Here is a 14,477-nt window from a genome sequence, read left to right on the forward strand (position 1 = left end):
ATTTTTCCCAACTCTGCCTTGAGCAGAATTAAATCCTTTCAGTCTTGACACTCAGACAGAACCTTGGCACTTCATTGCCACTTTGCATTCTACAAAGTATAGTCACTGGATGTCTGCCTGTCTTTGTCCTCAGCCAGACCAAGAGCTGCTCAAGGGGACAGCATTCACCTTTGTCCCTCCAGTGCCCACACAGGACCTGGCACCCACAAGGGGTTTGGGACATGCATGTTGATAGAGACAAGCTGTTGATACTCTTGTATATAAATAAATAGAGTTATGAAGTCTTTCAGCAAATATTTATTAAGCATGTGAGCCCTGTTGTAGGAGCTGGGAACATGACTCTAATCAAAAGAGATAAACCCTTTGCCTGGGGCAGCTCACATTCTGCTGGGAGAGACAGGAAGTAAGAGATAAACAGATGAATGTATCCAGGTGATGATAACGGCTGTAACAAACAGTGAAGCTGGGCAACCGGAGGAAAGGCTATTTCAGGGGAGGGCTCTCTGATAAGGGGGGGATGTGTGGGGACCAGAAGGACCTGAGGGAGTGAGCATGCAGATCCCTATGGGAAGGGCGCTCCAGGTAGAGAGAATGGCCAGTGCAAAGGCCCTGAGGTAGGAGACAACACAGCTTGTTCAAAAGAGAGCGAGGAGGCGGGGGAACAGACGGAGAGAGTGAGAGGGGTGCTCAGAAATGCATAAGGGGGTGGGGCACTGTGGCCTTGAGGGCCACTGTCAGATCTTAGTGTCCTCCTGGGCCCGAGACAGGACTGCCATGGTCTGACTTAGGCTGTAGAACACCGAGGAACATAGCTGATCATCCTCTGGCAGACTCCTTCTGAGCGTTGCCCCTGGGGGGTATGTCCTGAGTGCCAGCATGTGCCAAGCTCCAGGCTGTGTTAGCTCATGGGATCCTCCCAGCTTCCCTAAGTGGAGGTTTCTAGTGAGCCCACTACCCAGCTGAGAAAACCTGATCTCCCAGAGCAAGGCCAGCGTGGGGATGGAGAGTTTTCTGTGGACTTTCTTAAACTTTCGTGGCCCATGGAACCCCTGTCCCAGAGGAGTCTTCTCTGCAGAGTGACAGGCACCAAGAACCCTTGGCTTCTAAATGGCCATGAACTCAGGCCAGGGCAGCGCCTGCGCCGCCTGAATGCCCAGGACACACTCCAGTTGGCAGCTGTCTCCCTGTTGATTTCTGGGTCTTTGCGCTTTGTTAAACCTGCGGGGAGGAGTTTATTTTTATCCCCCTGACATCATGACCCGTTACTCCAGCCCTGCCCTGCCCTGTCCTCCCCCCTTCGTGCTGCACCTGTGTGGCGCTCTTCTGCCATGGCCTTTGCCGCACGTGGCTGCAGGTGTCTGCTTGCTCACCTGCCTCACCCACCCTAGCGTGAGCGGCCCAGCACGGACGCTGAGCCGTCCTCTCTGCCCCCGGCCCCCAGTTTGTCCCTGGCCCCATGGAGCTGCTCCCCACGTGTTTGCAGAGCAGGAAGAAAAACGCTCAGCCCTGTGCTTACAAAGGAGCAGAGCTTACAGTGGGATTTGAATGATGGATGGACATGAAGGAGAAAGAGAGGATTGGGATGGTGATTTCTAGCGAACGCTCACAGGTCGGTGAGTCCAGATGCATTAGGCCCATGGGCCTTCCCTCTCAGCCAGAATGGAAGGACCAGGTAGAGGTGGCTCTGGGTGATAACAGCAGGACCGCCAAGGAGTCTGTGAATTCCAGGGGGCGGGGCCGTTGAAGTGACAAAATCCAGGTCCTTCCGGAATATTCATCTAGCCCAAGGATAAACTGAAGGGAAAAAAATCAGAAAGCAAGGAGATTGGTTTGGGGTTCTTTGTTGCAGACGTATTTGTTGCATGAGCATCTAAAACCAAGATGGGAAGGAAGGCTTGGGCAGAGGGGGAGAGCACTCGCTAGACCGAAACAAGAATGCTGCCTTTCATCCTTGTGGGAAGTCGCCCTGTGGGAGTTTTCTTTCCTTAACTGCAGTGGAGGCTGTAAGAGAGATGCCAGCTATTTTACGGACTGAGTAGGACCCTCACCCACACCCCCGCACAAGACGCTAGGCATATAGACGTCATTCATAGAGTTGCGCTGGATGAAATATACCAGAGTCTTTGACCTTGAAGAAGCTGCTGGATGTGACTAGAAAGGAGAAGAGACCAAGTGACTCCAGGACTTAGCAGCTGGAGAGCTGGAAAGTGATCCTGACTGTCAGAGTGGGGACATAACCTCTGCGTCCCCAAGTTCCTCCAACTCCAGCGCACCCTTTCCTTGAATCTGCATCGAGCATAGTCCGAGCCCACCCGTACCTGCCTGGGGTCCCGCTGTGTTAACACTGAGGACAATTTCAGGGAGGGTCGGTCTGTCCCGCCCAGCTGGCCAGGCTGTTCTCTGTTTCTGGGTCTTCCACCAGCCACCTCTTTGTGCCTTATAACGGTCTCTGCTGTAATCATTTTAAATTGGTTAAAATAATCATTTTAAATCTGTTAAAATAATTTTTAACACATTAAAAATCAGTTTTATTAACTAACGTATATTAAGTTCACATACTTAATGAACAAAGTGAACAAAGCATTTCACAATCCACTGTATGATCCTCAGTCAGAATACAGATTACAGGAATTCGGAAGCATTCTTCTTCTTCCGGTATAATGATCAGAGAATTGTGATTTCTCTGGTTCACAAAACGGGGCCTAATTATTTAGTAAACGTGGATGAACATTACTTTTACGACCTCTTAGGGCTGGGTTACTCTACTTTTCTTGGGTATCTATGAAGATGTCTTCATTTCAGCCATGTCAACTAATATTTGTGACTTCTGTCTATTGCTTTTATGAATACCTATGCCCACCCTCCCACAAGGGTCCCAGTGCCCAGGGGACTTCCACCCAGTACAGCTCACACCAGGCCTTTGCCATGTCACTCTCAGCCTCCTCCCATCTTCGCCACGTTCCAGGGATCTGTGGTCCCATCCTACACGTGGGGTTCCCTCAGCCTGCCCTCAGACCCCAGAATTCAGGCTCCCACACCCCACAGCCCCAGAGGCAGAAGGAGACCCTCTCCTCCCTGGACCAAGGCCCACTTCCCTTTTCCCATCCCGGAAAGCAACAGTGGGAGCATCCATTTTCTTCAGAGAACTTTCCATCCCACCACAGGGTGGGGCTCCCCAAGGCCTTGGCAGGGCTGCCACAGTGCCACTTACTCAGCCCTCACTAGTGGCATGTGGCCTACTGACAGTCCTGGCCACGTGGCCCCGCCACGCACAGGCCACTTCTCACAGTCTGTCCTCCACATGAGGCAAAGCCAAGGTCAGGCCTGCGCACCCCACCTCCTGGCAGGACTGGTGTCATGATATCCTGTGGGTAAACCTGTGTTGGAGCCGGCAGACATCTCCTGAGAGCAGATACTTCTCAGAAACAATCCTGTCTAAACTCACATCAAAGGGAGAAAAGCCAACCACCTTCTGCAAAGGCGGGTCTGGCTGGTGAGACTCTGATCTACATTACTAATTAGGAAGGACTGATGACTGGGATTTGGAGTACTTTCTCTAGTTAAAATCTACCCCAAAATGATGGCAGGCGCTCACCTAACATCTGCATGACTGAAAAAGTCCCAGATCTCTCCTGATACGAAGGGCCCTTCCCCAAAGATAAATTCCAGCTTCCTCCCTAAAATACACATCTGATCCTTGGAGTGTCCTCTTTCTTTTCAACCTGCTTCCACAATTTTAAGATGTCCAACAATGGGAGAAAACTGCTGGGAAATTCAAAAGTGCAGTTTGTCTCCAGTGAGGTGTTAGTAATAGAAAAGGGAAACACGGTGAGGAGGCCAGATTCTGAGGACAAAGGGGACATTTTCTGCTCCAGACACGCCAGGCTCAAGGTGACATCAAGAAATACAAGCAGAGCGTCCAAGAGGCAGTACTAGGGTGTAGGGAGGACTGAGGCCTGAGATTTTGGAGGCACTTTCCAGAAGCTGGAATCAAGCCCTGGTGTGGAAGCATTCTCCTGCACTTAGGGAGGGAGATTAGGACATCTTCAATTTTAGGAGCTGAGATAGAAAGTAGGCGGCATTCAGTCAAAGGCTCTTGAGGTCTGACTCTCAAAAAAAGCCAGAAATGTCAGACTGTCTGAACACTAGGTCCTGAGTGGTTCAAGTTGATATCCGCAGACTTACATCAAAAACAGACTTCAGAACTGGCAGGGAAGATGAGGGAAAAGTGCATCTGACCTTACTCAGCTCTGCATATTGCATGAGTCAAGCTTTTTGTGGTTCACTGTTTGTTTAATGGGGTCCACAGTGATGGATTCTTGGCTATGTACCCTTCATGACCAAAATTCAAAAGTGGACATTCAAGTCAACTCCCACGAAAGCTGCTGCAGAACCCCAAGCATTCAGGTCTCCAGTGCGAATGGGTAAAATCATCACTCAGACTTGTGAGGACTCAACGATGCCAAAATGTGTTTTAAGGGCATGTTGGTCACTGTATCATTCTTGGGCAGGATCGCGGGACCTTCCCAGATGTTACCAAATTAAAGATGGAGATGGTAGTTGAGTAATCGCTTGCCAGCCCCAAAGTGCAAAGTTGTTTTTCTTCCAAAATTCCAGCTTGTTTCCTCTGTCTGAAAGACTCACTTTTTCAGCAGTCCAGCTGATGACATCACTGGAGTAGGGGTTCTGTAATTTATGGCCACCACACTTCCACAAGGCTTCCCAGAGCAGAAGATACCTCCAAAGGCAGCTCTCACCATCAGAAAGCCCAGCTGAAGTTGTGACCTCTTTCATTTTGTCTGAGTAAGTAAATGACCATCTTTTTTTCCTCTCTTATAAGAGTAAAATATAAGAGAAGATCCATATCTCAGGGGAAAAAATTTTCCTTTTACAACTAATATTGGCAGAGCTTTCAGCTTTCTGTTGTATGTTTTTTAAAAAACCATAATTCTGAATCAATTTAAGAGACTGTATTCCATGCCTCCTTTGGGTTTTAGCTGCTTTTCCAGAAGAGGAGGAGGGAGGATGCTTGGAACAGGAGAGTATTTCCGGCAGCTCTTTCCATCAAGGTCACGTGAAACGTGTAGAGGCTGAATACAGTCATCAGAGCTCCGTGTGGGCTCCGACCACTTACAGTCTACGAATTCCGATTTATAAAAATCAAACTGGTCTCCCCAGGATCGCTTACAAAATTTCATAACGCCAATTACTGGTTGGGTTATCTGTGGATTGAAAACAGTATCTTATGATGTGATTGGGTTGACATCCTTTAATATCTATGCCTGTATTTCAAATGCCTTTATCATCACCTCACTGTTGAAATTGGAATTAATTTGAAGAAGGCTAATTTGTTGAAGAAGTAGCATGCACCAGTGTTTTAATGTGCAGAGCTCAGAAAATATCACATAGAAATTACAGAATCGATCATCTCTAGTAGACTGGCCCAATGTCACTCTTGACTTTTTCAGATAAGATCAAATATGACTAATAATATCAATAGCTGCTGGTTTTTGACCACATACTATGGGCCAGGCAAATATCAGAGCTAAGACTCGGAACCAACAAAGGAAGTTTTCTCCTCTCTGGCCAACTTTACATAAACACAGGCAGCAGCTGGTAAAGACAGCCTCCTGAAAATAGGCTCGGCTTGAGCAAACACATGCCGTGGCCACAGACCCAGCTGGGTCCCATGGGATGGCGGGCAGTGTCTGCTGAACCAATCAGATTCGAGCTGAAGTAACAGGTTTCTGCTGGTGGCATAGGTGACAGTTCCTGGTTTCCTGGGCAAGGTGAAGCCTTGACCCATGTATTAGTGTCCAGTTGCTGTTGTAACAAATTAGCACAAATCTAGTGGCCTCAAACAACACAAATGTGTTATCTTTAGTCCTGGAGGTCAGAAGTTCAAAATCAGCCTCACTGGGCTAAAGTCAAGGTGTTGGCTAGGGCTGTGCTCCTTCTGGAGGCTCGAAGGGAGAAGCCGTTCCTTGCTTTTTCTGGCTTCTAGAGGCTGCCTGTGTTCCTTAGCTTATGGCCCCTTCTCCATCTTCCAAGCCAATGGCATAGCATCTTCTACTCTCTTCCTGCCTTTGACCGCCCCCTACCTCCCTCTTTTACTTATAAATGAAATCACTTTCACTTGTGATGACGTCAAGCCCACCTCCATAATCCAGCATCATCTCCCCATCTCAAGATTCTTACCTCAACCCCATCTGCAAAGTCCCCTTTACCATGTAAGGGAACATATTTGCAGGTTCCAGGGACTAGGACGTGGACATCTTTGGGGACCATCATTCTGCCGACCGCACGGCTCTGGGGTACAGCCCATGTTTTGGTCTGGCATTGCCCGGGCAGCCCCTGCCTCTTGCTGACCTGTGGTCCCTCAGGAGCACACAGGAGCCAGGCCCCCTCCACTGCCTCCCAAAGCCACCCTTTCCTGCCCAGCCACCCACACTTCAGAGGGGACTCGACCCCTGTCCCACACATTCAAGGTGACCTGGAGGAGGAAAGGGAGGGAAGCAAAGCAGACCACATCCGGGGTCTCTCTCAGCGTCCACAACGAACCGCTTCCCTCCTTCCAGCTCCTTCTTAAACCTCCTGGTGGTGAAAGCTCCAAGGCTGGAGACGAATGAGAATCCCACTGCCAAGAAGCCAGGCCCTCCTGGAACTCAGCTTTCTGGAATTTTAGTTCCTTAGTTTCCTAGTGTGCTAGGTGCCTGGTAATCCCTGAACTGTTCCACAGCTCAGGAAGAGCAGAAAAGGTGTCTCTTTGTACTTGCCAACCTCGTGTTCTGACACCAGGGTAGCCCACATGAAGGAGAGGTTGCTTACACTTGGAGGGACCAGGACACTTTATCATCACATTATGACTACCGTAGTTATCACCATTATTATTGTTGTGGTGGTTGTTCGAGCCTCATATTTGTTGCTTTGCAACCTACAAGGGGATTCTACAGGTATAATCTCCTTCAAGCGTCACCATGACTCTTTGTAATAACTGCCGTTATTCCCATTCTACAGATGAACAAACTGAGGCTCAGAGAAGTTATCTGACTTGCCCAGAATCACAGTTTGGTGACCCCAGGACCCAAGCCCAGGCTCCCTAACACCAGGACCATTCTCTTTATGGTCACAGCACGCTGGGTAAAAGAGGCCTGACCCTGAGCTGGGCCTGGAAGAAGAGCCGTGTATAAACAGACTGGCTCCTATCACCGTATGAATGTAGGCAAGTCACTTCACTTCTCTTCACCTCCGTTTGCCCATCTGTACAATGGGCACAAGACAGCCATCCCTCCTCCCAGGCATGTTGTCAGGATCAGGCTACCTAAATAAAGCCCAGCACAGCCCACAGATCACAGGCGTGGCTGACAGTGAAGGGTCAGATCTGGCATCGGGGGCTTACTCTGCAGCCCCAGCGTCGGTGGGAGATTGGGGCTGAGACGAAGACGCTCGGGTTTTCCGTGGCACATAGAGCTTCCTCAGCACGTGCAGAGAAGCACACAGGAAGGAATGGCATGAGGCCCAACGGCAGTCTTAGGAAGCAGCTCCCACACGTGTGTGTAGTACAAGGGGGCTGCCGGGGGCGGGGCATGGAGGGCCACCAGGTATCTGTGAAATCAGGTTTGCTGGGTGTATTGCTTTCTTGTGGCTGCCAAAGCAAATTACTACAAAACACTTAAAGTTGATTATATTATATTGATGGAGTTATAAAGTAGTTCTAATCAAAAGCTATTTTCAAAAAATATGTATATTTAATTATATATACATGTATGTATATGTATATACACACACACACCAATGAATTGGTTATGTTATATTCATGGAGTTATAAAAGTAGTTCTAATTAAAAGCTATTTTCAAAATAATTATATATTTAACTGTATATATTTATGTGTATACACACCCCCCCCCAACAAATTGGTTATATTATATTGATGGAGTTATAAAGTAGTTCTAGTCAAAAATATTTTTTCCAAAAAAATCTAAATATATTCATCCATCTACATATATTAAAGCAAAATGAAAGATTTTCTTTATGTTAATTAACTGAACATTGAAAAATAACATAAGCAAAATAATTAGTTTGGGTACATATGCAAGTGCTACAATTAGCTTCTTGAGCTTGTACCTGACTCTCATATGTCTTTGGCATTTTCCAGAGAATGTATTTTTCTCTCAATGTGGTCTTATTATTTTTAATGGTTCCATATAATTGCCTGAATTTTTTTTCCTTCAAATTTTATGGTTAATAAATTTAAATTAGCAACTTCAATTGACTCTTCTCTTGGACCAGAAAATATTTAATGAAGAAAATGTTCTCTCTGCAGGTGTTGAGGTATCTGATAAACTCTGAGCAACTTCTGCCAAGCAGAGGCTATTCTCAAGTCTAATTCTTTGCATATGGAATTATGCAAATATTTCAGCCCAGATATTTTCACAGGTGCTGTCTTTTTGCCTTAGTTTGAGTTCCTTCAACAAATATTTTCACCACATTAAACTCTTCAGATAAGTTGTAGCTATTTATAAGTTTTGAATGCTTTGTCAAATTTAGATGCTGCAGATCAGGGGCTGTCCCAATTTCATCTCAATTTTGTACAAAATATGAACTTCTCCAATTGAAAAGATGCTTCCCACAAATTGAGACATTCCAAAGCTCATTATAAAATTCAAAAATTAAATCTTGTGCACCATTTGACCTCTCATCGCTTAGTTTGATCATTTTCTCCCTTGCTTTTTTGCTATAAATTTCAATTATTTTCTGCATAAAAGTTTTGTTTTCAATAACTACAATCTGCTAAAAGCTCTAAAAGCTGATGTTTTGGTGCTCCATTCATTGAATACTTGTTCGAAGATTCCTCATTGATTTGGAACAAAATTCAACAAAAATTCTCAACTCTGCTGTAACAAATAGTTGAATAACATTTTAGGGCACTTAGCGTCTTCTAAAATTGATTTACGATGGGCAGCAGAGAAAGAAAATGCATGCTAAAGTTGTTTTAATTCCTCATCAAGGGAATTCCCTGGCGGTCCAGTGTGTAGGACTCTGTGCTTTAACTGCCGAGGGCATGGGTTTGATACCTGGTTGGGGAACTAAGATTTCACAAGCCTCACAGCACGGCCAAAAAAAAATTCCTCATCAACTTCGTCACAAAGTTCGTAGTTCAGTAATTCTGAACTACAAATCTTATGTTTTAGAATTCTGTAAATCTTGTCAAATATAACCTCCATATCAATTGGTAAAATATTGAAACTCATTTATCTGCAATTACACATTGTGTGTGCCCCATGACCTGTTCAAAGTACATTTCTGCTTCATCGGTCTCTTATTTTAGCAAGAATATTGTTGTTAGCGTGACACTGGGCCCCACCAAAATGTGTGTGATCATCAGAAAAATACAACTTTCTGTCCAATGTGAACAATTTAAACTGAGTTTAGAATAGCATTCACAAAATGTCCATTGTTTCATTTTGCCAGAGTGAACTTTCAAAAGTTTTGCTTTGATTCCATGAACTGGATAAAAAAACTGAATCATGATTGGAATTGACTGATTTTTCTGCTTGAAGACTCTGAGGACACTGGTATCAACTGGCACCATTTCACTGTCCGTGGATTTCTTGTGGAGCCGTCACATTAATCAGCCATCACTTCCATTTTTGTGTGTGCACGAGATAACCTGACACTAAAAATGAGCTGAATTAACGTTAAGAACAGTCGTTTGCTCTAAGTGAAAAGTCACAGCATCTTCTGCAGTGATATGAGTGAAATCAACGTCTTAGGGCTGATCTTTGAAAAATACCAACTTCTGAAGTAGCAGCTTTGCGTTAGGTTTCCTTGTGGTCAGGGAAAGCGCTACAGCCCCCATCACGATATAAACATCAATAAACGTTTTGTGCAAGTTACACGTTCATCCTTGACTTGCCTGAGAGACAGAAGTTCAGGACTTAAATTTTCATTAAACGTTCTTTTTTTTTTGCTCATTGTTGCCAGAAGGACTCATTGCAAAATTGAAAAGTATTGCCAAATAACAAAATAAATACTTCATGGTGGATTTATGCCCTGAAATCAATGACAAAAGAAGAGTGTCCTTTCTCTTCCATATGCTCTGGGTCAGAACCCTATAAGCCACGGATACGTCATAGCCTCCTAACCCGTCATTTCCCGTGTCCTCTGCTGACCTGTCAACTGGCAGCCCAGCAGCTGATTCTCTTCTCTGCCTACACTCTCCCTTGGTGATTTCATCCAGTCCTGTGACTTTAAATGCCAAATACCATCCGTGTGATTACAACTCCCAGTGACGTATCACCATCTCAGACGTGGTCTCTCAACACCAGTGTTGTGTAGCCGACTGCCCCAGTATCCCCACCTGATGTCCAAGCGACAGCTCAGCCTCCACATGTCCAGACGGGAACCCCCGATCTTCCCCGCCAAAAAACCTGCTCCCTCTTCACTCCGTCATCTCCAGTTCAGTTGACTGCAACTTCCTATTTCCAGGTGCTCAGGCCAAAAATCTAAGCATCATGCAACTCCTCGTTTGTCATAACCCATATCCGATTGGAAATCATGGTGGTTCTACCTTCAGACTCTATCTAGAGCCTGGTCACAGCTCACTGCTTCCATGGCTGTCCCTGCCCGGCTAACAGGTTTATTCCGTGTGCTTATTGTCATTGCCTCTCTCCTCCCACAAGGCTAGAAGCACCTTGAGGGCAGGGGGTTTTGCCTGTTGGATTCACGGCTATGTCCCAAATACCTAGAACAGCGCCTAGCACATAGTGTGTGCTCCGTACATACTCGTCCAGTGGATGAACGAATGGAGGGACCCATGGATTTTACCCGATGTGAATGGCACAGTGTGTGGGTTACAGTGTCACAGTGAGAAGGTCATCACGTCCTCCTCAGATGAGGAAAGTCGGGCTCAGAGACACAAAGTGATTGCCTAAGACTGCAGAGCCGAATAGACTTTCCCGAGATCAGCTCTCTTACGCAATATCTTGTGTTGGATACTAGGAGTTTTGCCCAGTTGAAGGGAAGGACTCTTGGGCATCACTAAGGATAACGATGATGATAACGGTAGTTAACGGGTAGCGAGAGCCTACAAAGAGCCAGGAGCCATTTGAAGCGCTTTGCGTATATTAACTCATCCAGGTGGGAGGAGGATTTTTAGGTGTGGAGCCCCAGAAACCCCACACCTTCTACTACTGCCCTCACCTCCTCCGCCCTACTGGCCCCAGTCCCAGTGGGTCAGCATCCCTGAGGGCCGGGCCTCTTCCTTGCTTCATTCCATCTTCGGTCATCGACCACTGTCTCCATGTCTGCCTCCCTCTAGATGGTGAGCACCTTCAGGGGGCTGGGCCCTGTTCCCTGTATCTCCAGCACCTGGCAAAGTACTGGCACAAAGTAGGTGCTCATTAAATCAAACATGAGCACCTACTTTGTGCCAGTGCTTTGTTTAATGAAACACTGCTAATAATAATGGTATGGTTGTAAATAAGACTCATCCTCGGGGCTTCCCTGGTGGCGCAGTGGTTGAGAATCTGCCTGCCAATGCAGGGGACACGGGTTCGAGCCCTGGTCTGGGAAGATCCCACATGCCACGGAGCAACTAGGCCCGTGAGCCACAATTACTGAGCCTGCGCGTCTGGAGCCTGTGCTCCGCAACAAGAGAGGCCGCGATAGTGAGAGGCCCGCGCACCGCGAGGAAGAGTGGCCCCCGCTCGCCGCAACTAGAGAAAGCCCACGCACAGAAACGAAGACCCAACACAGCCATAAATCAATCAATCAATCAATCAATCAATCAATCAACAAATCCAAAGTTTAAAAAAAAAAAAAGACTCATCTTCCCCTTCCATTGAGTGTTTCCTCTAAGCCAGGCGACCAGGCCAAGCTCTCCACAGACACACTCGTCAGTCCTTGCCACAATCCCACAAGAGGGATACAATTAGATCCAATGTTCAAAGAGGCAAATAAAAGTCAGTGGGTCTAAGTGGCCCACACCAAGTAGTTACGTCAAGATTTGAACTCGGGTTTCAAAGCCCTGGTCCTTTCCTTTATACCCAGGGTCGGCAAAATTTTCCTCTAAGGGAATAGGTGGTAAATATTTTCAGTTTTGCGGGCCAAAGGGCCACTGCTGCAACCACTCAACTCTGCTGTTGTAACACAAAAGGTAAATGAGTGGATGCGGCTGTGTGCCAATAAAACTTTATTTTCCGAAACTGGGGACAGGCTGGATGGGCCGCGGGCTGAAATCGGCCGCCTCCCGTGTGATGCTCTGTGACGTTCATTGCAGGTCACCGTGGATGGCCTCCCGGACCCTCCTGGAGCTCCAGTCCTCCAACCAGAGACAGCTCCCGCCTCCAAATGCCACGTCCTGTGACAGCGCTCAGGAAGCCTGGGACCTGCTGCACAGCGTCTTACCCACATTTATCATCACCATCTGCTTCTGCGGGCTGCTGGGAAACCTCTTTGTGCTGTCCGTCTTTCTCTTGGCCCGACGGCGTCTGAACGCGGCAGAAATCTACCTGGCCAACCTGGCGGCTTCCGACCTGGTGTTCGTCTTGGGCTTGCCCTTCTGGGCAGAGAACATCTGGAAGGAATTCAACTGGCCTTTCGGAGCCCTCCTCTGCCGCGTGGTCAACGGCGTCATCAAGGCCAATCTCTTCATCAGCATCTTCCTGGTGGTGGCCATCAGCCAGGACCGCTACTGCGTGCTGGTGCACCCCATGGCCAGCTGGAGGCGGCGGCGACGGCGGCGGGCTCAGGCCACCTGCGTGCTCATCTGGGCCGTGGGGGGCTTCCTAAGTATCCCCACGTTCCTGCTGCGCTCCGTCAAAGCTGTCCCGGAACTGAATATCTCTGCCTGTGTGCTGCTGTACCCCAACGAGGCCTGGCCCTTTGCAAGGATGGTGGAGTTAAACGTGCTGGGGTTTCTCCTCCCACTGGTTGCGATTGTCTTCTTCAACTATCACATCCTGGCAGCCCTGCGCGGGCGGGGAAAGGTCAGCAAGACAAGGCGTGGGGGGCCCACGGATGGCAAGACCACGGCCCTGATACTCATGCTCGTGGCGACCTTCCTGCTCTGCTGGACCCCCTACCACTTCTTTGCCTTCCTGGAATTCCTGTTCCAGGTGTGGGCTGTCAGAGGCTGCTTCTGGGAGAATTTCACCGACCTGGGCCTGCAATGGGCCAACTTCTTTGCTTTCATCAACAGCTGCCTGAATCCAGTGATTTACGTCTTTTTGGGCCGGCTTTTCAGGACCAAGGTCTGGGAACTTTATAAACGATGCATCCCTAGACGATTGACTCCAATATCCACGTCCCATAGAAAAGAAATCCTCCAACTTTTCTGGCGGAATTAAAACAGCAGGGAGGGACTTCCCTGGTAGCACAGTGGTTTAGAATCCACCTGCCAATGCAGGGGACACGGGTTCGATCCCTGGTCTGGGAAGATCCCACATGCCACATGCACCTAAGCCCGTGCGCCACAACTACTGAGCCTGCACTCTGGAGCCAGAGAGCCACAACTACTGAGCCCACAAGCCACAACTACTAAGCCCACGCACCACAACTACTGAAGCCCATGCACCTAGAGCCCATGCTCCGCAACAAGAGAAGCCACCGCAATGAGAAGCCCGCGCACCGCAACAAAGAGTAGCCCCGCTCACCGCAACTAGAGAAAGCCTGCACGCAGCAACAAAGACCCAACACAGCCAAAAACAAGTAAATAAAATAAATAAATTTATTTAAAAAAAAAAACAGCAGGGAGCCAAGAAGTGTGGCTTCCTCATCAACTATTACTGATGTAGTAAATACTACTGTAATAAGCTGAATGATGGTCCCCCAAGATCACCAGGACCTAGTCCCTGGAACCTGTAAATGTTTATAGGGTAATGGGGACTTTGCAGATGTAATTAAGTGAAGGATCTTGAGATGGGAAATTATCCTGGGTTATCTGGGTGACCCAACGTCATCACAAGGGTCTTTATAAAGAGGAGGCAGAAGTGTCAGAGACAGAGAAGGCTGGAGGGATGCAATGAAGGGGGCCACAGGCCAAGAATTGCAGGTGTCCTGTCGAGACGTGAAATGGCAAAGAAATGGATTCGCCCTGGAGCCCCCTTCTGGAACCAGCCCTGCTGACATCTTGATTTCAGCCCAGTGACATTTTGGATGCCTGGTCTCCAGAACCAGAGGATAATAAATCTGTGTTTTTTTTAAATCACCAAGTTTATGGTTAATTTGTCACAGCGGTAGGAAACACGTTTCCAGTAAGCATCTCTTGTTACATTTCCACTTGCCTGTCCATCCAAAATGTTCTAGGTTAACTGCTAGGAATAGAGAGATGACATAGCTAGAGAGCCTATCCACAAGGAACTTGCGTAGATTGAAATAATTATAATATAAAAAAAAGTCAATGAGAAATCGCATGCGCGTGACACAGACCCAGTACCTGGAGCATTCAGAGGGAAAGGGGATGATCTCCTTCCAG

At 47.6% G+C, this 14,477-nt stretch overlaps 1 protein-coding gene across 2 annotated transcripts in view; it reads left to right on the forward strand.

Moving 5' to 3' along the window:
• Positions 1-14,136, forward strand: part of BDKRB1 (bradykinin receptor B1) — a 55,648-nt gene extending 41,512 nt beyond the window's left edge. The window contains exons 3-4 of one of the 2 annotated variants that reach the window (XM_007178891.2): positions 4,653-4,803; positions 12,282-14,136. In XM_007178891.2, the coding sequence (XP_007178953.1) occupies positions 12,292-13,350 (1,059 nt within the window). In that variant the 5' untranslated portion in view covers positions 4,653-4,803; positions 12,282-12,291 and the 3' untranslated portion in view covers positions 13,351-14,136. Of the gene's footprint in view, positions 1-4,652; positions 4,804-11,803; positions 12,159-12,281 lie in introns of those variants that run through there. The other variant, XM_057544620.1, reaches the window with a different exon arrangement.
• The last annotated feature ends 341 nt before the right edge of the window (positions 14,137-14,477 follow it).

Source organism: Balaenoptera acutorostrata, chromosome 3 (genome assembly GCF_949987535.1).
Source record: "Balaenoptera acutorostrata chromosome 3, mBalAcu1.1, whole genome shotgun sequence".
NCBI lineage: Eukaryota > Metazoa > Chordata > Mammalia > Artiodactyla > Balaenopteridae > Balaenoptera > Balaenoptera acutorostrata.